Source organism: Myxocyprinus asiaticus, chromosome 2 (assembly GCF_019703515.2).
Source record: "Myxocyprinus asiaticus isolate MX2 ecotype Aquarium Trade chromosome 2, UBuf_Myxa_2, whole genome shotgun sequence".
Classification (NCBI taxonomy): Eukaryota; Metazoa; Chordata; class Actinopteri; order Cypriniformes; family Catostomidae; genus Myxocyprinus; species Myxocyprinus asiaticus.
Window position 1 is genome coordinate 6,450,850 of NC_059345.1, and position 24,030 is coordinate 6,474,879.

Below are 24,030 nucleotides of genomic sequence, written 5' to 3' on the forward strand. Positions count from 1 at the left end.
GCGGCTTCTCCCCCTCTGCACCCGTGGAGTGCAGAGAACGCCCCTGGGCGCTTCGGCAGAATAACAAAATAGTATATTCTAAAAAAAGTATATTTTCATTCTAAAAGAGCGGCACACACGGAACGTCTTACCTACGGGTATGAGGCCATGCCGGTTAGCACTGGGGGCGATTTGGGGACTTCAATGGGAGCACCTCCGACGGGTAAACCCCCATGGACCTCCCATTCCCCAGCACGCTTGCTTGCCCCAGTCAGGCTCTCGGATAAGACCGCCAGCTCATCTCACACGAGTTCGAACTCTTATTCAGAGACTGGGAAGACGATGAGTTATCGAGCGCAGCATTGGAGAGTGGGCTCGTCCACTCTGTGAGTTACTGTGCGCACACAGGGACCTGGTGCTCAGGCACCTCAGCCGTCTAGGGCTTCGGGTCAGCTGGGAAAAGAGCAAGCTCTCCCCAGTTCAGAGCATCTCTTTTCTCGGCTTGGAGTTGGACTCAGTCTCGATGACGGCGCGCCTCACGAATGAGCGCGCGCAGTCGGTACTGAACTGTCTGAAGGCATTCAGACAGAAGACAGCGGTTTGACTGAAACTTTTTCAGAGGCTCCTGGGGCATATGGCATCCTCTGCAGTTGCCACACCGCTCGGGTTGATGCATATGAGACCGCTTCAGCACTGGCTTCAGACTTGAGTCCTGAGATGTTCATGGCGCCGTGGGACACATCACGTGGTCATCATTCCAATCAGTCGTTGCCTCTTCAGCCCTCGGAACGACCTAGCATTTCTATGGGTAGGGGTTCCCCTAGAGCAGGTCCCCAGGTGCGTCATGCTTACGACAGACGCCTCCAAGACGGGCTGGGGGGCCGTATGCAATGGGCACACCTGCCGGCTCCTGGACTGGCCCGCGGCTGTGTTGGTACACAACTGCCTCGAGTTGTTGGCAGTACTGCTCGACCTGCGGTGGTAGACAGATCACTCAGGCTAGTCTACGAGGTGCCTGTATGCTTTGAAGTGTCTGTTCGCTAAGTGGTGTTCTTCCCGACACGAAGACCCCCAGAGATGCTCAGTGGGATCAGTGCTTTCCTTCCTGCAGGAGAGGCTGGAGGGCCGGCTGTCCCCCTCCACCTTGAAGGTGTATGTAGCCACTCTAGCAGCACACCATGACACAGTGGATGGTAAGTCCTTAGGGAAGCATGACCTGATCATCAGGTTCCTGAGTGGCGCTAGGAGGTTGAATCCCTCCAGATCGCATCTCATCCCCTCATGGGACATCTCTGTAGACCTTCGGGGTCTACGGGGAGCCCCCTTCGAGCCCCTGGAGTCAGCTGAGCTTAAGGCACTCTCTTTGAAGACTTCCCTCCTGACTGCGCTCACTTCCATCAAGAGGGTAGGGGACTTGCAGGCGTTCTCTGTCAGCGAAACATGCCTGGAGTTCGGTCCAGGCTACTCTCACGTGATCCTGAGACCCCGACCAGGCTATGTGCCCAAGGTTCCCACAACCCTATTTAGGGATCAGGTGGTGAACCTGCAAGCGCTGCCCCAGGTGGAGGCAGACCCAGCTTTGGCGTTGCTGTGTCTGGTGCGTGCTTTACACATCTATTTGGATTGCACGCAGAGCTTTAGAAGCTCCGAGCAGCTCTTTGTCTGCTTTGGTGGACAGCGGAAAGGAAGCGCTGTCTCCAAACAGAGGATCGCCCACTGGGTCATTGACACCATCATGATGGCATATTATGCTCAGGACGTGCCGCCCCCGTAGCGCTACGAGCCCACTCTACTAGGAGTGTAGCGGTCTTTTGGGCCCTGACCATTGGCGCCTCTTTGGCAGACATCTGCAGAGCAGCGGGCTGGGTGACACCCAACACCTTTGCGAGGTTCTATAATCTCCGGGTTGAGCCGGTCTCGTCCCGTGTTTTGTCAGGTCTGAACAGGTAATTTCTGGGACAGCTGGCTGGGTGTACTGCTTGCGTATAGCGCCTTTCTCCTCCCATGAGGTGAAAACGTGCACCTTTGACTCCCAGTCGTGTTCACAAGTTGTGATCCCTGGATGATTTTCCTCCTTAGCCCTGTGGCAGATGAGTTTGTGGAGAAACTCGCTGCCAGCCCAGTACATGTGCTAACTAAGCCCTGTACTGGAGTAGGTGCTCCACATTTACTGGTTCCCCATAGGTGACCCCTTGTGATATATCTTCCGCTAAATCGTTTCCCTGTCGTTAAACTGCGTCTTCCTTGGGCAGAGGCCCCTCTGCCCCTGGTCACCATGCTTGTAGAAACTCCTCCCCCCTCGGGTAAGACCCACCAGGTGATTTCTCCACATGACATACTTCCGACAAGACTCGGTAAGACCATGTGACGTATTTCTACTCGAAATACCCCCCCCCCCTTCTCTGGGCGGGGTGTGGTCTCTGCTGTGTCTTCCCCTTGGGAGTGACACTCCCCCAACGTAGACATTTATGGCCCCCAGTCGGTTAACAAATTCCACTCTTTTTTGGGAGAAAAAAGAGGTAAGGAGGCCACGGCTGGGCTAACCTTTCCCTATTTGTTGGGCAGTCGACTTGTTCCCGAAGGACCATTCGATGCTCATAAGAGCATTGGGGGAGGTTACGTCATGGCCTGGTGCGCTGGCCACAAGGCACACAGAGGTCTGCCCGTCTTGCACCGCTAGTCCACGTAACACAGTTCAGTAGTTGTGGCGCTTTGTATAGGGACCCGTAGTGTCACTACATCGACACAATGTCAAATGAATGACAGATAGGGAACATCCTGGTTACTTTCGGAACATCCGTTCCCTGATGGAGGGAATGAGACGTTGTGTCCCTCTTGCCACAACACTGAACTACCTGCTGAAATGGCCCGGGACCTTGTCTCAGCTCCTCAGCACAAAACCTGAATGGGTGGTTGCATACCAGCTCCTTTTATACCCGTATGTCCGGGGGAGTGGCATGCAAATTCCACTCGCCAATTCCCATTGGCCTTTTTTCAAAGATCAGAGGTGTTTAGGGCTCCCAAGAGTGACCCCTATTGTCACTACATCGACACAATGTCTTGTTCCCTCCATCAGGGAACGGAGGTTACGAAAGTAATCAGGACGTTCCTGTTATTTACTTGGCGCCATCTCCTGGTGGCCATATGTAACATTGTGCTTCGTATGGATTATCTAATGATCTGTGAATCCAATTACCTTGTGTGTGGGCTCGTTTGAAAGATAATCACCTCCTCTAATGGTATGTGAAATTTTATGTTCCGTTTATTTTTCGTGAAGTTATAAGCAAAAACGTAACATATAAGCAACACCTACACAATTGTCAAAGATATATATATATTAGCTATTACTCGCTATATTTTTTACTGTGAGTAAAACAAATAGGTCGGTTGTTTTCTACTCTTTGAGGGCTTTCCAACAACATATGACACATGGATATTTGATGGGTTTCATGTATAGTACATATGCCTAGCAGTAAAGATATGTAGACTATTATCTAATTTTCTACATTTTAAAAAGATTTTTTTAATATTAAATATTGGAAATTTCCACAAAACCTTGACTTAACCACAAAGATGCACAAATAAATTGGAACAATAATGAAACTACATTGAAGAGAGTATAAGAGCCTGCAATGCCACTTTCCCACCACCAGAGGTCCCCCTCACCTGGACTTTACAAATATGGTCACCATTTGCTCAATTCTATGCATATACTTAATTTAATTTTAAAGCATTAAGTTCTTTCTTCACAAAAGCACTTTGAAATCAAGATCCCTCTGTTGCTACATAAAAGATTTATGATCATTGCATATAGTTCTCAATCTCTATGGATCCTGGATCGCATCCTGTAGACTAGCATTTCCTTGGGATAGGAAGGACAACAGTATTGAGTATTGCCATTGTGGAAAACACATATATAAAATAATTTGGCTATGGTGTGGCCTTGTTTCATGATGACAGATTGAACTAATAAAGATAAAGCTATACATAAGTTAGAGCTCTGTATTCTGTATCCATTACTCATGCAAGATAACATCAAAGTACTTTCGAGACAAGTCAGGCCTACTCGGTGGCCCTCTTGGGAATGCTCCCAGGAAGCTATTTTCTATAGATCCAAGCTGCATTAAAGTACAGTTCCTATTGTCATGGGTTAGTCGACACGAAGAATCAGCCAAAGTATTATCAAAGACTCAGGAGGCTTCAGTAGAAAATGCAGAATATAGGTTTATTGTAGAGTTAGGTCCAGAATACAACAATAAACCGAGTTGGTCTCGAGAGCAACTGAACTGAACTGGGCTTCATCTTTTATAGTCTAGTTGCCTCTCTTTCTTATTGTTGCTTTCTTAGGTTGACGTATTTCTAAAAACTGTCTTCGTCATCATATCACACTATTGTTTTCCCATGATTGTTGATCAGCTTCTTGTATCTATTTTAATAAAGTGGGGATTGGTGGATGTGCGTAGTTTACTCCCTGCCTCTTATACAGTCAACACTGCTTACATTCCTTTTATCATTGTTCACTGTTTCTCCACTCATTCTGTGTTACATGAGGCTATGCATAATTTCATCGGGTTATGTGAGGTATAATGATCATGTGATTATACACTTTTGGTTCAGATTTGTCTCCCACACTGTCTACTTCAACGGGGAAAGACCGGAATCTCCCAAACGTTTGGTCAAGACTACGATCAAAAAACATATTTCAAATCAGTAGTAAAATATGACAACAATGGTATCATAAATTGTGCTTCTTTAGCTCAGGTCATGCTAAAAACGCTTTTTTTTTTCAGGGCATCGTTTCCCTATAATGATTGATTTTAGAGGTTAAGTGCGTTCGTTATTTTTTTACGTGCGTTTTCCAAAGCTGCACTTAACATGAACGCACAAGGAAGCACTTCAAGTGCTACGTAAGAGAGTCGGGGTCAATGCAAAGTGCTAAAAAGTGACCGTATAGTGTCACTTCTCATTGCAACTTCATTATATTTATATGTAACCGTTTAAATATTTAAGCACTCAAAAGGTCCCGTGTGTCCTGTATTCGCATGATGAAAAGTTGACAACTCTACCTGCCAATGACAAGCATATATTGAGTATGAGGTTCACCGTAATGCCAGTATTACGACACGTGATAAAAGGTATCTTTTCTATGGTAATCAGTGTTTTGTCCTAACCAGCAGTGACGAGCGATGGTACATTCTATCGATTGCATTCTGGACTCAAGATGGCGCCAAGTATGGCTGCTGCGTTGCGAGCTCTGACACAGCATTGTAGTTTTTTGTTTGTTTTGTTTACAATTCATATGTTTTTTGTCTTGGATGTTGTCTGCCTTATTGTCTATGACAGACAAACACTTTTGGACATTGGTTCTGCAATTACACACCGTAAACCGGACTTCAGATTCTTCAATGCCGACCTGCTGTTTACAAACAGGCCAGCGGAGCCCTTTGTCTGGGCAGCCCGGCCGCGGAAACGCAAAAGGAAAAGGGGAAACAGAGCCAGCGTTCTCATCAGAGTAAGATGTTGTGCAAATCGACCCCCGCTACCCAGTATTCTACTGGCAAATGTTCAGTCTCTGGACAACAAGCTCTGTGAGCTGAGAGCACGGATCTCTTTCCAACGAGAGACAAGGGACTGCTGCATTATCTGCCTTACAGAAACTTGGATGTCTGCTGAGATTCCAGGCTCAGTCATTGAACCCGCGGGGTTCTCGTGGACAGAGCGAAAGACCTCTCAGGTAAAAGCAGAGGTGGTGGTGTATGTTTTATGATCAACAAATCCTGGTGTGATCAGAGGAACGTACATTCTATCAAGTCTTTCTGCTCTCCTGATATGGAATTTCTCATGCTTCTGTGTCGACCATTCTGGCTACCGAGGGAATTCACAGCGGTCATTATCACTGCTGTGTACATCCCGCCACAAGCCGACACAGACCGGGCACTCAAGGAAATGTATGGGATTATAAGCAAGCAGGAAACTGCGCACCCTGAGGCCGCGTTCATTGTGACCGGGGACTTTAACAAAGCCAATCTCAAATCAGTCGCACCAAAACACCACCAACACATCAGTTTTAACACACGAGGGGACCGGGTTTTGGACCATTGCTACTCTCCCTTCTGGGATGGCTACAAATCCCTCCCCCGCCCACCATTTGGCAAATCGGACCACTCTTCCGTTCTGCTTCTGCCTGCTTACAGGCAGAAACTGAAACAGGAAGCACCCACCCTCAGAACGATCCAGTGCTGGTCGGACCAATCAGACTCTACGCTACAAGACTGTTTTGATCACGTGGACTGGGAGATGTTCCGGTCCGCCTCTGATGATGACATCGAGCTTTACGCTGATAGCGTAACGTGTTTCATCAGAAAGTGCGTAGAGGACGTTGTTCTGACCAAAACAATACGGATCTACCCAAACCAGAAACCTTGGATTAATAGCGATGTTCGCACGGCACTTGATGCGCAGACCTCCGCTTTTAATTCCGGGAACGCGGAGGAGCATAAACAAGAACAGCAAAACATCAGTACAGGAACAAGATTGAAGGATAGTTCAACACCACCAACTCTAGAAGCATGTGGCAGGGAATTAACATCATCACGGACTTTAAAGGGAATAAAAACTCCGCCGTGAACACTGCTGCCTCTCTCCCGGATGAGCTAAATACTTTTTATGCTCGTTTCGAGGGAAATAACACCGTCCTCGCGGAGAGATCTCTCGTGGCTGAAGTTACAGAACCCGATCCGTCCGATGGGTGAATATCCGTAAAGCCGCGGGTCCAGATGGCATTCTGGGCCGCGTCATCAGAGCGTGTGCGAACCAACTGGCTGGTGTTTTTACTGACATTTTCAACCTTTCCCTCTCTTTCACCATTGTGCCTGTTCCAAAGCAATCCAAAATCACTTGCTTAAATGACTGGTGTCCTGTTGCTCTGACCCCCATCATCAGCAAATGCTTTGAGAGACTAATCAGAGATTACATCTGCTCTGTGCTGCCTCCATCACTGGACCCATTGCAGTTTGCTTACCGCAACAACCGCTCCACTGATGATGCCATTGCATCTACAATACACACTGCTCTCTCCCACCTGGAAAAAAGGAACACTTATGTGAGAATGCTGTTTGTAGACTACAGCTCAACATTGAACACCATAGTGCCCTCCAAGCTTTATGTGAAACTCCGGGCTCTGGGCTTAAACAGCTCACTGTGCAGCTGGATCCTGGACTTCCTGTCAACTAGATGCCAGGTGGTTAGAATGGGCAGCAACATCTCCTCATCACTGACCCTCAACACTGGAGCCCCGCAGGGCTGTGTTCTCAGCCCACTCCTGTATTCTCTGTACACACATGACTGTGTGGCAACACACAGCTCCAATGCCATCATTAAGTTTGCTGATGATACAACGGTGGTAGGTCTGATCACTGACAATGATGAAACAGCCTACAGAGAGGAGGTGCACATTCTGACACAATGGTGTCAGGAGCACAACCTCTCCCTCAACGTCAGTAAGACAAAAGAGCTTGTGGTGGACTTCAGGAGAAGAGAAAGAGAACACAGCCCCATCACCATCAATGGAGCACCAGTGGAGAGAGTCAGTAGCTTCAAGTTCCTGGGTGTCCACATCACTGAGGAACTCACATGGTCGGTCCACACTGAGGCCGTTGTGAAGAAGGCTCACCAGCGCCTCTTCTTCCTGAGACGGCTGAGGAAGTTTGGAATGAACCGCCACATCCTCACACGGTTCTACACCAGCACTGTAGAGAGCATCCTGACTGGCTGCATCTCCGCCTGGAACAGCAATAGCACCGCCCACAAACGCAAAGCCCTGCAAAGGGTGGTGCGAACTGCCAGACATATCATCGGAGGTGAGCTTCCCTCCCTCCAGGACATATATATACCAGGCGGTGTGTGAAAAAAGCTCAGAGGATCATCAGAGACTCCAGCCACCCGAGCCATGGGCTGCTCTCACTGCTACCATCAGGCCGGTGGTATCGCAGCATCAGGACCCGCACCAGCCAACTCCATGACAGCTTCTTCCCCCAAGCAATCAGACTTTTGAACTCTTGATCTCCCACGATCAAAATACATCAGCACTGCAATTTATTAATCTTATTATCTCACACTGGACTGTCATAAATTATATTCTCTCTTAACAACACACTGGCAACTTACTATCAACCGACAGCCTGAATGTCAATACAGTACAATACAACCTACTGTATATTTTATATATACTATTTTTTTATTGTATAATGTGTATTCTATATTGTGTGTATTCTATACTGTACATTGTATGTTATTATTTGTATATTGTGTTATGTGTAATTATGTGTATGTTAGATTTTAATTGGGTTGTGTAAATCTGATGTTTATTGTAAATTGGTATATGTCTCATCACTGTCACGACTACTATGTTGCTCGGAACTACACCCAAGAATTTCATACACTATTGCACTTGTGTATATGGTTGTGTGACAATAAAAGTGATTTGATTTGATTTGATTTGATTTGTTTTCTATTTTCGGCATTGCGCAGGTAACTCTGTGAACTGGCACTGGTCCAAAAACGTAAAAAAAAAAATTAAGGCTGTTCTTCAACTACAAACTCTTCAGACATGTTTTATAAGTTCTGTTCTCTGTTTTTGTGCAGCTGTGTTGTGTTCTGTTGTCACTATTGCTGTGGAGGACTTGTTTTTAGATAAGCAAAATGAGTTTTCGCCCCAATGTCGCGAGGGGGTTTCATGAACTGTTGCTCTCATGCCCTATCATGAACATGCACAGGAGATCAACGGTCAGTGAACATTTTCACTAAATAATTCATTAGATTTCAGTTTGTTTCTCACCGAACCTTATCTTAGATTGATGCTGTACTTTCATGCTGCTTGTTTACATAGAAAATAGCTTCCAAAGATGGCTGCCGAGTGGAAAGACTTGCCTTAAAAAGCATGTTGGCTTAACTTGTAATGAAAACGGAATATTACTTTAAAGCTTTTAAGCCATTATAAACCAATAGCAGTTTAAAAGTTGCATGAAATAAGAATTGTCCACAAATATGCTAAATTCATAATTCTAAAAGAATTGAAAGCTCTGTCCCAGAACATTTCCCTAATGTTAGTGTTGGCTGTGGTTCCCATTTGTTGTTATTTGTTTTTACTGCTAAATAAAATGGGAACGTTCTTTTTAGGTTTTCTTTTTTTTATAACCATAAACTACCCTTTCCAGAATGCTGCAGGGTCGTTTGTTCTTTTGAATGACAACCTTACAGTATAAAGACGTATGTAATTGTTAATTTTAGGTTCTGTTTTGCAGAATTAATTTCATTCTGTCACAAAAGCACCAATAAAGTAGTCCATACGAATCTTGCACTATATTCAAAGTCTTCTGAAGCCATATGACAGCTGAGGAGTTGACTGAAATTTAAGTCATTATTCAATGGCAATCTTGCCTTTAGAATCTTGATTGACAACTGTGGTCAGCATTCACTTTCATTGCAAGAGCAACATGAACTTGATGTCTGGAGATGTTTGGAGCAGCATGATGGTACTGTAACTTATGACAAATGTTTAATATTTGAATAAACAATTCTTTGTCTTTACAGTCAACCAGTGAAGGATTCGTCCTTTTCTGATTCCATTGCATTTGTAGTTTGTTGGTACTTTTACTCCCTTGATTTTTTTTTATACACATGAATAACTCTGATGAGTACCTCTGAAGAACATAGTTGCTTATTTTAAAAATGTCACATTCACTCCTTCACACTGGAAATCAAAAGGGTTAAAAATGTGAGGCCTCTCAGTATGACTGAACGCAGACAAACTGTGTTTGTGCTGGCTTGTATGTCTGTGCCTGTTTTACAGTTACATACTAATGGCCATAGATTGGTGATGACAGACTCTAAATGCCATGCAAATGCCATGTGTGTTGTGCTTAGTGTATCAGGCAGCTATGTTGCCACTGAAACTCCTTCTCTACATCGAAAAATTGTCTGCTTGTGTAAAAATTATATATCTCAGAGGTTGTTCTTTCATAGCTTGGGAGACTCAATGGAGTTTTAATTTTTCATTGAGAAAGTTTTGAAAAATGCCGTAAATGTATAGTGCTATAAAATTAATGTGGATTGCATACAAGGGCGTAGATTTGGCTTGAACATTGGAGGGGTTGCAGCGTGAAGTGTGTGTGTGTATGTGTGTAGGGTTACCTCTTCCTAACCCCCCTGGAATCTACACCCTTGATTGCATAGCTCCACATAATTAGGACTTGGAGGAATTTGACGAGAGATTTTTCATCTTTTATTTTTGATTGCAGATTTTAGTATCTTGGCAAATCCAAGCACACCCTGCTAAAAAGACCAACTTATCCAGAATACAATTCTCATGATTGTCTAGGCTGGTTTATGCTGGTTAGTGCTGAAATGGTGCCAATCTAGCTGGTGAAGCAGGTTGAACAGCATGGTCTTTTCGATGAAGCAACCTAAGACCAAATTCTTGAATATCTTTCAAACATTTGGCACGACCTTGCAAACTTTGACAAAAGCAGCACCTGTTCTTCTCCAGAATGGTGCAAAACCAACCACTGACATGGAGCGTGCTGTTTTCGTATGTAAAACGCATCAGACAGTCATCAACTGCTTATTTATAGTAGCACCTTTCAGGATGCCTGTGCAACATTAATCCTGATTTTCTATTTGTCAAGTGACTGTAAAATAAATTCAGTCTAATGGGGTGCCAGAACTCTAATCCATTAGTCTGTACTGGGGTTGTCAGACTAAGAATAAGTTGTTTCTTCCTTCCAAATGAACATTTCAAGTGCTTTTCTTCAAGTGCAGCACAGATGCAGCACTCCACCTCTAAACACTTCACTCTCTTCATTAAAGAGAATGCCATCTTAAAGGTCTGGCTTTTTAGATTAGCCTCACGTTTACCCGAACATCTAATGAGCTCCACAGTCCTTCTACTCAACATCCCTGAGAGTCACATTTTTCATCTTCACACCATTAATGTTATTTCACTTGAATTTGAACTTGAAATAACCACAATTAGCATAAGAACAGAAGTTTTTGAGTAGGTTTTAATGTATTTTTTGACATAGACTTGCTTCATAAAAGTATTGCACATCAGGTATTTTTTCAAGTGATTAAGGACAGCAAATAGCACACAGCTTGAGTGATGCTTGACAATGATTTACGGCTAAGAAGTTTTAAGTGTGTAATTTTAGTCAATGTTAAAATTTTTACAGTTTAATGTGCAGAGTTAACAAGCCGTTTGTAGGTTGATTTCTTAAACGCTATCAAAACATTGCTCTGTTTGTTTGAGCATCCTGACCAACCTGACACAGCAACATTGGCTCAATCAGTGGCGTTTGGGGTGGGACCAATTATTATTATTTTTTTTTTTTTTTTACAACCAATGGGATATGGAGGAGGGTATTCATGTAACCTGTTTAAAAACAGTCATTTGCATTGCAATTTCAGTACACACTTCACCTTTAAATCAGCCATCTGACAGTTACATACAAATATCGCCTTGACAGATGTAAAGAAAAGGTAAATCACATATGTAACAGGTAAAACAATAATACAGATTCATAACCCTACCCATCTGATCAGGTATTTGGACATAATTTTTATTTTTATTTTATTTTTTTACTACAGAATAATCTTCAAGCATTATTTCTTATATATATATATATATATATATATATATATATATATATATATATATATATATATATATATATATGTAAAGGATAAATTATGTGTACTTTATATAACTTACATTATGTCTGCACAGCAACATCACTAAGATTAATGCAGTTGATTGTTAAAATAGCATGTAGCACATGTACAAAAATAGTCAATTAAACGTGAATACTGTATATTTAATACTGTTGTAAGGCATTTTTTTTAAGGCCTTAAGGTTGAAAACTTAAAAAGTTCAGCCTCAATTACCCTTTGTAAGAACCACATAAAACACACACACATCGCACATGCATTGGACTAATTAAAAAACAGGAATAAAACAGGAACGTAAAATATATATATACAGTACAGTATATACATATACATAATAGTTCAGCAAACCCAATCAGTGGGCCTTTCAATGTTGAGTATTATGAACATTTCACAATCTCTCTGAGTGAATGGGATTCAGGAGTATTAATGGTTATCATAAGCTGTAGAGCATCTTCAGGGCGTTCCCATTTAAACAGCAGTGATGATTCTACCATCTGAGAGGAATAAACGGCATCAAAGTGGTCGCTCTGCTCCTCAGTGAACATGTTCTTCCAATCTCCCATTTTACCTGGAGAAATTAAGGATTATAATATTCAGAGGAGTAAAATCACTTTAAAAAGTGTACTGTGGACCTGTAATATATGAAAATGTGGCTTGAAGTGTTATATTTTGCTTGCTTGTGTCAAAACCCATATTGAAATCTGATATATGCCAATATATTATGTACAGTATGTGCATGTATGATTTTCACTAATATGAAAAAGTCCCATAGTTGCACATACATTATGTGCAACATAAATGTCAAAATACTACAAAAATGCCATTTTCATATACTGTAACATATATTTTCCCACAACATAGTTAAGCAATAAGGTACAAGAGGCCATGCTATATTGTGAATGAGGTTGAAGACACTCCGTCGTGCCTAACAACGTCCTTCAGCCGTGACTATATTCACAATATGGCACAGCCTTGAGTGCTTTATTACTTTTATAAAACAGTTACCACATAATAAAAAATTAAGGACACAATTGTTCATTAAAACGTTATTTTTTTAATTGACCCCTTATGGTGCATTTTTGGGCTTCCTCCCACAATTTTACACTCAAATTTAAAAGCTCACCATTCACACATACTGTGGACTAATTGCAAAAAATTGGTCTCATTTTTTTATAGAACCCCCCCCCAAATAAAAAAAGACTCCAATTGTTTATAAATAATATTGTATGTCTTTATAATCTTATAATACACTTACAATAAACTTTTTTTGTTGTTGTTGTCCTAACTTTGTAAACATGTAATTCTGGTTCTGTTTACTCTACCTCACTAAAAAGTCTCATTTTATTCCACTAGATGGCAGCAAGCACATCACATTCCATCACAAAATACAGATTTAAAATGTAGGTGGCGCTCTAATGCATTTCTAACGCATCCATAGACATTCAGTCTAATTTTCAGTTCATGCACCACCCTCGTTATTTCATTGAATATCTCGGCCTCTGAGTGGACTAGAAGCTCAATATTGGTGTCATTAGAAAGCTATATATGTATATATATATATATATGTAACATTTTATTATCAATAGTCAAAAACAGTTTTCTGATGATTTGTTTTGCATGCTTTTTCTTCTGGATGGCATATTTTGTTCTGAACATCTAAGATATAACATTGGAGTATTCAGCCTAGCAAGCTCACAGACAAGTAAAAATTGGCTCATTTCTTAGGAAACTGCCTGAGGTAAAAGTAGATATAAAGTGTTTGGCTACTTGGGGCTTACAGCAGCAGTTATCAGAGCATAAATGAGATATTTGTATTTGATGACTTCCCTAAATCATATTTCAGTTAGTGATTCTTTTGAAAATATTTCAAACTGTGGTATAAAGGCAACAAAATAAAGTCGCATTCCTGAGAATGAGAGCTTTCATTTGATATATGACTTGTCCATTTATGTACAATGTGAAGGACTTTTATTTTCATAAAAATATTTCTATCCCATTACTTCTAGGGGGCGCTAATATTTAACATGAAAGTTATAAGGCCTTATTTTGTTATTTTAAGAAACAAATGCAGAAGTGATTGTTATCTCTTAAAAGTCCAGATTCTAAGCTTTCAAATGATACCTCATATGCCTGACTTATGTATACTGAGACTTTAATGTTTTAAGAACAAACTTTTTTCACGATATAGCTCCCCGCCAGCGGGTCCATAGAGACATACCCCTCCTCATGAATTTGCCTTTGCTGTGGTCCATGATCTCTTGAGGGATGAGGGTGTAGTTCACCATAGCATTCTCCTTCATGCTATTGAAACTGCAGTGCTTCTGAGAGGAAGTCAGCTCATCCTCAGTTAAAGAACATTGCAGGAAACAACTCACTTTCTCAAGAGAACTATGAAGATCCTGAAAAGAACAAATTGAATATCTCAGTCAAGCTTTGGATCAAAACAACACTTAAAGTTAACAACCATTCACTGGTGCACATTATTGTCTTTGTAATCTTTCATCAACATGTAATAACTTTCCCTGTTTCAAATCCAGTTTCACTCTTAAATATGTCAGATTACAGAAGTAAAATGGGAAGAGAATGTTGTTTCATGTTTTCCTTTAAGGCTTAATTTAGTTTCAAAACATCATTTTCAAAGATGCTGCTGCTTAATTTATCTGAGTATATCTGTATTCCTGTTTGTGGTTATCATATGAATGACTTTGTTCTTAAAGTTATCTTACCTGCCACATTTCCTCGTATGTGATGTAAAGAAAGTTCTGAATATCTTTCGCATGGCCGATCCAACCCTTGATATGATCAAACCAAGAGCCATAATGCACTGATGGAAAAGAAGAGCCATATATTATAAGTTAGTATGTTATCAGGGAAAAGAAGGTGACATTACATACAACTCAAACTGATAAAAACTGACAGATAATGTAAACATCAACTGACCTGTACCCTTCAGGAAAGCACTGAGAAACTCAGTGAAAGAGCCTGGGTCAGGCAGAAAGTTGGCCATCTTGTGAAAGTGATAATAGGACACAACCACATCTTTGGGATTTCGGGCCACATAAATAACCTGAGAAAGGTCAAACATTTATAAATTCCAGGCAAATTCAGGAGAGAAAGATTAGGAGCGAATATTGCCCCTTAATAAACATGTTATCCTTTGTGATATCATTGTATAATTTGCCCATCTACTCACCTTTGCTTTTGAATCTTGCAGGGCTGGTGCCAGTAAGTGGTAAGGCAGGTGTGTAGTGATAATTCGAGGGCCCATGGAGGCTTCTAGGAATTTCGGGCAGTAGTACTGCTCAAGCCATGGTGCACGTGCCCAGTTGGGCTGCGTTTGGGCTATAGTTGGGTCTCCTTTACTCAGAACTAGAGTGATGATTTCCTGTATCCATGTAGTTCCTATGAGGATTCAAGTTAACAGGAGAGGATGTGAATTTTTGAAAGTCACAACGAATATCTTGCCAGTCAAAAAAGGGTCGATTACTGCACAATTTTAAAGGAATATTCTGGGTTCAAGTTTAGCTCAATTAACAACAGACTTACAAAAAAAAAAAAAAAACAAAAAAAACAAAAAAAAAGAAAGAAAAGAAAGAAAAGAAAAAAAGAAGTTGATTTCCTCCTTTATTTAAAAGAGCAAAAAATTTGGTTACAGTAAGGCTCTTGCAATGAAAGTGAATGGGGCCAGTGCATAAACACTAAAATATACACCATTTCAAAAGTATAGCCACAAGACATAAACACTATACATGTTAAAATGATTTTATTGTGATAAATTGCTCACTAACCTTATCTGTTTAAAGTTATATCCATATTACAACTTTGTTGCCATGACAACCAAACCCTGTGATCCCAGTATTGGATATCATTTTACACATCTAAGGCATTACTGTAACCGCTTTCTTTTTAAAGAAACGAGGGGCAAGTTAATAATATATTTTGTGGTAATCAATATTATGCCTCAAATGCTGTTAATTGAGCTTAACTTGTAGGCTATTGAATCTGGCATATTCCTTTAAATCAAACATCAGATCCCTATAGATAAGACAGATGTGACCTGCTCCATCATTTTGAGTCACTATGACCCAGAAACCCATTTGGAGTCTTTTGTACTAAAGAAAATAGTAAAGTATCATCCAGTATTTAAATGGTTGTATCTCAGAAAAAAAAAAAAAAAAAAAAAAAACATGATTATATAATATCATTAGTAAGCTGAGACTTTTCTTTTTACTGTAGTGCATAATACTCAAAATGTGTTTTTGGGTCAAGGTGAATCAAAATGATGGAGCAGGTCACATATTGTAAATCAATATATGATTAGTCTGCATATATTTTTGCACACTCTTTTTCCCCTTTATAAATATAAAAAAATATATATATATACAGAAAATGCATGTCATTATTACCTGATTTTGGGTAGGTGACAATTAGAGTATCAGTATCCTGAAACTTGAAGTTGGTGGCGTAACTCAGGGAGTCTTGAGTGTGCATGTGCCCTGGGAACAAGATGTTGCAAAAAGTTTCGGTGATATCTAATCGAGCCATCCCTGCATATGTGTGAGTCTGCAAAAGGAAGAGAGAACAAACAGTCTGATACTCTGACAACAGTGTTGCAATATCAGCTTATAAAGGAAGGGACAAAAGGAAGAGCAGTGACGTCACACACACCCATATATATATTTAAAAAGGGAAATTACAGAAGCATGTAGGCACACAATAATCCAGAAATGATGTTAGAAACTGGTTACTGAGATAAAGAGGAAATTCTTGGTGAATGTTGTGGCTGTGCCATAGGAATTAGTTGTACTATTGAAAGTGTTTATACATCCTTAAATGCAGTTTTCAGCTCATTCTAATTCAATTAAATGTTACCCCATTTAATCTCATGACTTAGTTTTGAATTTTAAAGGTCTGAAATGGGTCTTGAGCTCATGTGAAGAACAGAAGAATTAGAATAATAGCTCAGCTCTGAAGGTCCAAACAATGCAAGTGAATGGTGACCAAAACTCTGAAGTTTCAAAAGCATAAAGTAATCCATATGTCTCCAGTGGTTTACATCTATATCTTCAGAAGTGATATGATGTGGGTGAGGAAAATGTAAATATTTAAGTCTTTACTTTTTTTACCTTGTTTCACATTCTGAAAGTGAAAGTGGATATTTATAGTAAAAAAAGGATTGAAATATTAATCTGTTTCTCACCCAAAGTGATTGCATTGATTCTGAAGACAGATTAAAACCACTGGTGTTTTATGGATTACTTTTATTCTGCCTTTATGTGATTTTTGGAGCTTCAAAGTTCTGGTCACCATTCGCTTGCATTGAATGGACCTACAGAGCTGAGATATTCTTCTAAAAATCTTTGTTTGTGTTCAGCAGAAGAAAGATAGTCATACACATCTGGGAAAGCATGAATTTTTTTTAAAGAAAACAATTGTTTGCTAAAAATAAAACACATGTAATCACTTACCTTATCTTTAAAAATGTAAATGTTGGTATTCAAAAAGTTTTCAAGCCACACTCAAAAATTATTTTAGCCAATTTTTAAGATTTACGCATTTCAACTTCATAACTAAACTCCATCAGATTAAACTGCATAAGGAAATGCAGAGCGTAATGGAAACAAAGTCATAGTGAAGCAACCAGTGTGTGCAGCTTTATATAGAGATATCTAATTTTGACCATGTCTAGGAAAGCCACAACTGGGTTATGGTGACAAAAACACTGAAGTAGAGCAGTGAGAGGATGCTAGAGTGCACAACAGTGATCAGATGTACAGATTAGTCTCTCTCAAACTCAGTTTTATTTTTTATTTTTTTTACAGTTAGATAACTGTATATCAAAGGTTTAAGTGTTGAACTTGGTCTGTTCTTTGGTTGTTTAAAATTATTAAATTGTAGATTTAAATTGCTGCTCGAATCTCTGCCTGCCTGGCAGACATCTCGGCCTGGATGAAGGAACACCGAACTCAACCCAGCCAAGACCGAACTCCTTGTCTTTCCAGCCAACCCTGCTGTTGAACACAACATCACCGTGTAGCTGGGTGCAACTACAGTAACGCCTTCCAAAACAGTCAGGAATCTAGGGGTAACCATCGATAACAAACTCAATTTTACAGACCACATCTCAAAGACCGCAAGATCATGTAGATTTACATTTACTGGAAGATAACACCCTTCCTCTCTGATCATGCCACACAACTTCTTGTTCAGTAACTTGTCATAACTAGACTTGACTACTGTAGCACCTCATTGCAGGCCTCCCTGCATGTGCAATCAGACCCCTGCAAATGATCAAGAAAGCAGCAGCATGCCTAGTCTTTAATGAACCAAAGAGAGGGCATGTTACACCACTCCTTGTCTCTCTTCACTGGCTGCTGGTTGGTGCACGTATCAAGTTCAAGGCTCTGATGCTGGCATACAGAACAGTCACTGGGTCTGCTCCAACATACCTAAAATCATTTCTTCAGAGCTACGCGCCCACTAGAGGCCTGCAGTCAACTAAGGAATGTTGCCTTGTTGTACCAACACAAAGAGTCCATGTGGAAAGGTAATAAAATATAAGTTATATGAGGTGAAAATGTATTTTTCTTTATCAAAATGTCCAAATTAGAGACCTGTGAACAAAACAAGAAGTCTTTATGTCTAAAGGAGAAATATTTTCTCTGAATATTGTGACACTAGATACAAGGAAGTCTCTCGTGCATTCTTCTGTTGTGAAAATGTATGTAATTTGCTCACTTTTTCTAAGAAATCCCTAGAAATAGTATATCTTTTTTTTTAAATATATGAAATTATTGTATTGCAACATGGTTTTTAAAGCAAGCCTGCAGCTTATAGAAAAGTGTTAAAACACTTGTGACTTGACTTAGACTCTCTGCATCGGACACAATATCTGACATTTATTCATTTTATTTATTTAGCAGATGATAAGATGATATTTTACAATTGAGGAATACAGCAAAAGCTAATCATCCTAGGGAGGCAATAATATGAGAAGTTCTGCAATACATAGTGTCACATTTTTTAGAGAAGTACTTTTTTAAAGAAGAAAGAATTTGACTCTAGTAGAGTCCAAAAATAAAACACATATTTTCACCTACATTTCTATAGATAATAAAAAATAAAAATAAAAAATGTAAAAAATAATTTTTCTCAAATATATTACATGTAATCACTTATCTTAGAGAAACTGTGATTGAATGCTTTTTAGTTTATGTATTATATGTAGGTTTAGTGTTTTTAAAATGCAAGTGTTGGTGTTTAAAAAGTTTTCAAGCTAATTTTTCTAAACTTTCTTTCAACCTAAATATCCAAGGAGTGCTTTTTAAAATGTTCAAATCAATACACAACGTAATGGAAACACAGTCATGGTGAAGCACCCAATGCTTGTAGCTTAATATAGAGAAGTCTAGCATTGACCATGTCTAGGAAAGCTACAACTGGGTTATGGTGACAAAAACACTGAAGTAGAGCAGTGAGAGGATGCTAGAGTGCACAACATTGATCGGATGTACAGATCTTTACGTATAGATCACTGTATATCAAAGGTTTAAGTGTTGAACTTAGATTGGAAGATTGGAAAACATTTTTTTTAAATTATCTATATTCTCGGGTCATCAGCATGTCAGTTTCATCAGAGGAAGTACAACTCGCATGTAGAAATATCAAGTAACACACAGATGTTTAGATTGATATAACTTGTTTAACTGAAACTTTTAACAAGGGGATGGCCCAACCGGACATGTAAGAAAGATCATAAGGATTATTTAAATTTAAGAGCTTCTGAGATTCAAGAGCAGTTACAAGAAACATGATTACCATCCAGTAATAAATAAGTGACTGTATCAGATGAGATTAAACAAATGTAGGCTTTTCTGATAAGTGTGAATAGGCAAGTATGATTAAATGGATTTCTATCATTCTTTATATTGTTCATACAAGATAAGAACTGTCTTTTTACATGGTACATGGTATTTAGGACTGCCCTGAAATATTGGCATACATGATATTTAAGCATATTCCACAAGACGAAATAATAAATGAAATTAGCCAAATTTTCCTACAGTATATAAAGAAAATGCACAAAGCTCACAGCCATGTTCTAATACATAGAAAACCTGCCCAGAAGAGTGGAAGCTGTTATAGGAGCAAAGAGCTTGTTGCACTAGCAACTAGCACATATGAGTGTGGTGTTTAAGTGACCACATACGTTTTGCCATATGGTGTACTAATTACTGATGCCACTTTCATTAAACAATTCAAATGTTTATAACTGAAAACCTACAAGTTTAATTTGGTCTTGCAAAAAGCAAGTCTGCCAGCACGTGACCGAGTCATTCTCCTCGACATACGTCCTATGAGAATGATTCAGCTGATTGTGGCAGACAAGCCTCTTGATCATTGGGAAAGGAGGAAGCAGGAACTGGGCATGAATCCTCACGGCCCGGCTACACCCTCCTAATCGTCACACTAACATATGTCTGTCATGTTGAGACACTGACTGACTAATACCTGAATAATGCTCAGCTGGACTTAAGTTACCAGCCAAAGAAACACTTTTGAAATCAATGTTCCTGGAAGTTCACATCAACCTGAGATGGACTTTAAACAACAACACAAAACACTCAACTGTCACTTATATCACCTATCTCTGTCATAAAAACTAAATACAGACATGTGTTTATGGAACAATTTTACAACCCAAATTTTTACATTAACACACATTCAGCCAGTACATAATTATGATGTAAACGTTTCTGGTTACACATGTAACCTCGGTTCTCTGAGATGAACTGAAACCCTTATTCAATCACGCCAGAAATTACATTTACTTTTAGTCATTTAGCAAATGCTTTTATAGTAACCAAAGTGACTTACAAATGAGAGAGACTTGTCACAGTCCTGTAATTTGCTTTACAGTAGTTAGGCCTATGTTTACTGAATCACATAGTGGACATTGATTACCCAGATGTGACTGGGCTGACCAGTTCCTACCCTCTTCCTCCCTCTGATGCCCACCTCTGTGACTGGCCTCCAGTTTATAAATTCATTGTTCGGCTCCTCTTCCTTGCAGAAGATGCAGTCTGTCCTATACTATATTGACAAATTGCAAATGCTCATACACACACTCTTAATGCTTATGGTACATATTGAAAACAATAGTGGCTACATATTATATAAATTGGCAATATTGTAACAAATTCATTATATTTGGTTATCCTGTTCTGAACATGTGATTTACTGTAGATGTTGATGTTTTACAAACACATAAAATAGTCCAACAAGTTGAAAATCTATAGATATACCAAATGATTCAATGATTAACTGTAACCAGCCAGCTGGTACGTGACAGCTGTGCGGTTTGTCTAAACCTCCCTCCCCTGGCCTCAAGAGGTGCACTAGCGACTAACGCTAGAGGCTGTAGCCATTAGCTTCCTCATTAGCGCATCCGCTTCCCATGCCGCCTGACACCGGTCAGAGCGGGTCGAGCAGGACCGGTTACATAATCATTAAGATCAGTTGGATGAAATTATACTCGTCTCAAATGTATTCAAATGAATGAGAACAGATGCAAATGCTTGATGGTAATAGCATTATGAAAGGCAGTTACTTTCAAGGAAAGGTACAGTATTTATAGATGAAACACTTATTTGGTGTGATGAAAACGTTACTTTGTGATTTTGTACTTAGTCAATTCAAAATAGGCTGAAATGTTTGAAAAAAAAACTGCATTTTTGATGATCTATTGAGATATTAGTACTAAGAGTTTAAAAAATGTACCACTTAATAGTGCCAAAGCAAATAAAAAAAACAGTTTCTGTCTGTCTGTCTGTCTGTCCTATCTATCTATCTGTCTGTCTGTCCTATCTATCTATCTGTCTGTCTGTCTGTCTGTCTGTCTGTCTATCTATCTATCATTCTGTCATTATTTCTAATCTATCTATCTATCTATCTATCTATCTATCTATCTGTCTGTCTGTCTGTCTGTCTGTCATAGATGAAATGGTTATGAAATAGATTGTAATTTTGTTTTGGAACAAATAGAGCTCCTAAAAGTGAAAATAGAAATAGAAAGAGGAACAGAGCTGCTTTTGAAAGAAGTTCATAAACTTTAAAAGTTGTTCTTTCTTATTACTTACAGTCAGATTGTATGTGCATTTTGAAATAGCCCAAGTGACTTTAAATATCTTGCAAAACATGCATAATGATCATAGTCTCTTGTAAAACAGGTGCAATGACCTGCCCTATCAAATGAGGAGCTTGTTTAATAATCAGCTCAACATGGCTGATCTATACACACTAAACTCAACACACACCAACATCCCAAAAATCAAAGAGGGGCGCCTTGCAGCACAGGTACAAAGTACACATATACAACACAGGAGCATCCAACCTAATGGGTGACTCTAACTATGTGTGGTGACGTCTGTTTTTATTTTGCAGTTCTGGGCAGCTTTTGTAGCTTTTTTTCTGACTGTGTCCTTATACCCAGTATAAGGACACAGTCAGACCGACCTTGGAGCAGATAGACGTCATTCACAGGATGTGAGCGCAATACCCAGAAGATTTCCAAATTGCTGCTAGCAGTCAAGGTAAGAAATTTCAAGATAAACAAATGAATGCATGTAACAATTCAAAGTTAAAGGTATAGTTCAACCAATAATGAACATTCTGCCATTATTTACTAACCTGGCCTCGTCTTGTTCCAGACCCAGTTGATGATAAAAAAAGGTGGGAAAATGTCATAGACTGACATATCTAAAGGCCGGAATATCAAAGAGACTTGGGATTTTTTTGACTAGGGCTAGTAAGCAACCACATAGCAACCACCCAAAACACCTTAGCAATCGTCCAGCAACCACTCAGAATACCTTTAACGTAGCAAGCAACACACTAAAAACCACCCAGAACACCTTTTCAACCATATAGCCACACCCTGGCCACCACCCACAAGACCCTCGCATTGTGTTGGTGTGTTTTGCACAAGAAATTTAAATATCTAGTTGTTTTGGGGTAAATGACATGATATTATTCTTTATTTTAATTTTTTTCTGGCTCTATTAAGTTCAAAAATACATAAAAAAAATGCAATTCACACATAACAATTACTTGAAAACACCTCTACAATGATTAACATGTTTTCAAATTCTGAATTCAAAGTCATATTGATTTTTTTTTTCTTTTTTTTTTTCTGGAGCTTAATGCCAAAAGTGTTTAAGTGGTGTAACTGTCCAGATAAATAAATAAATAAAGAGTAAAAGCTTAAAAGCTTGTGGTAAATTGAAAATGTTGGCATAAGTATTTATTTCTTAAAAAACTAAGCAGTGAAACAATTTTGTTTTAAAAAGATATGAATATTTGAAAAACTTTTGTCCACCAAATCAAAGTCCGATATGAAGGTAGCTATTCTGTTGTCATGTGAAAAAACAAACAAACAAACAAACAAACAAACAAACAGAGAGTAGCCCTTTAGACCCTCATGTAAACCTTTGTATGTTAAATTTGACAAAATATCAGATATTTTGACATTTTTATGAAAATATTGTCCCGGTCAAATGGTGTAATCCAAAGAAAACTTGTTTAATTGTTAATCAAAAATGTAAATTTGGAAAAAATATTTGTACTTAAATTTTTTTATTTTTTTATAAATGGTTTGGTTTTGTACACTCTTGTGTAATCAAGGTGCAAGGAAAGTGTTTTAATAACTTTTACTTATTTGTTACACCAAATTAAATTTTTAAAGTCATTACATCCATTTTTTTCGTAGAAAATGCTATACATTTTTTTTTAAATGTATGAAACCAACATAATCACAAATATTTAATTTCTACTAAATTTATATGTTTAAAGGGGTCATGACATGCTTTTTGTTATAGTTTTATTATCTTCCTTGAGGTCCACTTATAATATTATTAAGGTTGTTTTTTTCACCAAAACTGTCATAATTCAGTAATATATGATCATTTTCCATACTGTCTCCGGCCCTCTGTCTGAAACACTCTTTTTTGGCCTAAGTGCTTTCTTAAAACTTCAATATAAATGCCCACTCTTCTGATTGGTTGACATCATGCAGCCCCTTGAAATCAGCCATATCTGAAACTCAATTGGCAGAGATTGAACAAGCTCCACAACATTATAAAACTACATTTCAGGGTTTACGCAATAACGCACATCCAACACATTGCATCCAAGTATATTAAAGGTGCAATACTGTATCGGTGAAGAAACCACAAATGTATCACTTAAAAAAGGTCCAGCGGAGTGAGGAAATACACTAGCAAGGTTGATTTAATGTCATGATGATTTCGTTATTTTTGAAATGTCAAA

General features: G+C 39.3%; 2 protein-coding genes across 3 annotated transcripts; one reads left to right on the forward strand and one right to left on the reverse strand.

Moving 5' to 3' along the window:
* Positions 1-778: 778 nt before the first annotated feature.
* LOC127456681 (sulfotransferase 2B1-like) lies at positions 779-17,304 on the reverse strand. 2 transcript variants are annotated; one of them, XM_051725163.1, is made up of 7 exons: positions 17,172-17,304; positions 16,110-16,266; positions 14,897-15,105; positions 14,644-14,770; positions 14,430-14,527; positions 13,922-14,102; positions 779-12,271 (listed from the first exon to the last, which is right to left on the reverse strand). In XM_051725163.1, exons 2-7 carry the CDS (start codon positions 16,246-16,248, stop codon positions 12,081-12,083), a joined length of 945 nt encoding a protein of 314 aa, XP_051581123.1. In that variant the 5' UTR covers positions 16,249-16,266; positions 17,172-17,304; the 3' UTR covers positions 779-12,080. The 2 variants fall into 2 exon arrangements, with proteins under 2 accessions (XP_051581123.1, XP_051581112.1); XM_051725152.1 differs by lacking the exon at positions 17,172-17,304 and having other exon boundaries at positions 16,110-16,289.
* A 747-nt stretch (positions 17,305-18,051) lies between these two features.
* LOC127411829 (uncharacterized) lies at positions 18,052-22,816 on the forward strand. The gene is made up of 3 exons (XM_051647648.1): positions 18,052-18,250; positions 21,933-22,059; positions 22,147-22,816. The coding sequence occupies exons 1-3, from the start codon at positions 18,111-18,113 to the stop codon at positions 22,198-22,200; spliced, it is 321 nt and encodes a 106-aa protein (XP_051503608.1). The 5' UTR covers positions 18,052-18,110; the 3' UTR covers positions 22,201-22,816.
* The last annotated feature ends 1,214 nt before the right edge of the window (positions 22,817-24,030 follow it).

Coding starts and splice junctions, on each gene's coding strand:
- LOC127456681 (XM_051725163.1), bottom strand. CDS start 16,248: ATGGCTCGATTAGATATCACCGAAACTTTTTGCAACATCTTGTTCCCA. Junction 14,528..14,643: donor TGCTTTCCTGAAGGGTACAG/GTCAGTTGATGT, acceptor CTTTTCCATCAG/TGCATTATGGCTCTTGGTTT. Junction 14,103..14,429: donor CATACGAGGAAATGTGGCAG/GTAAGATAACTT, acceptor TGTTCTTTTCAG/GATCTTCATAGTTCTCTTGA.
- LOC127411829 (XM_051647648.1), top strand. CDS start 18,111: ATGCTGGCATACAGAACAGTCACTGGGTCTGCTCCAACATACCTAAAA. Junction 18,251..21,932: donor CAAAGAGTCCATGTGGAAAG/GTAATAAAATAT, acceptor CTTGTAAAACAG/GTGCAATGACCTGCCCTATC. Junction 22,060..22,146: donor AGGGGCGCCTTGCAGCACAG/GTACAAAGTACA, acceptor TTTATTTTGCAG/TTCTGGGCAGCTTTTGTAGC.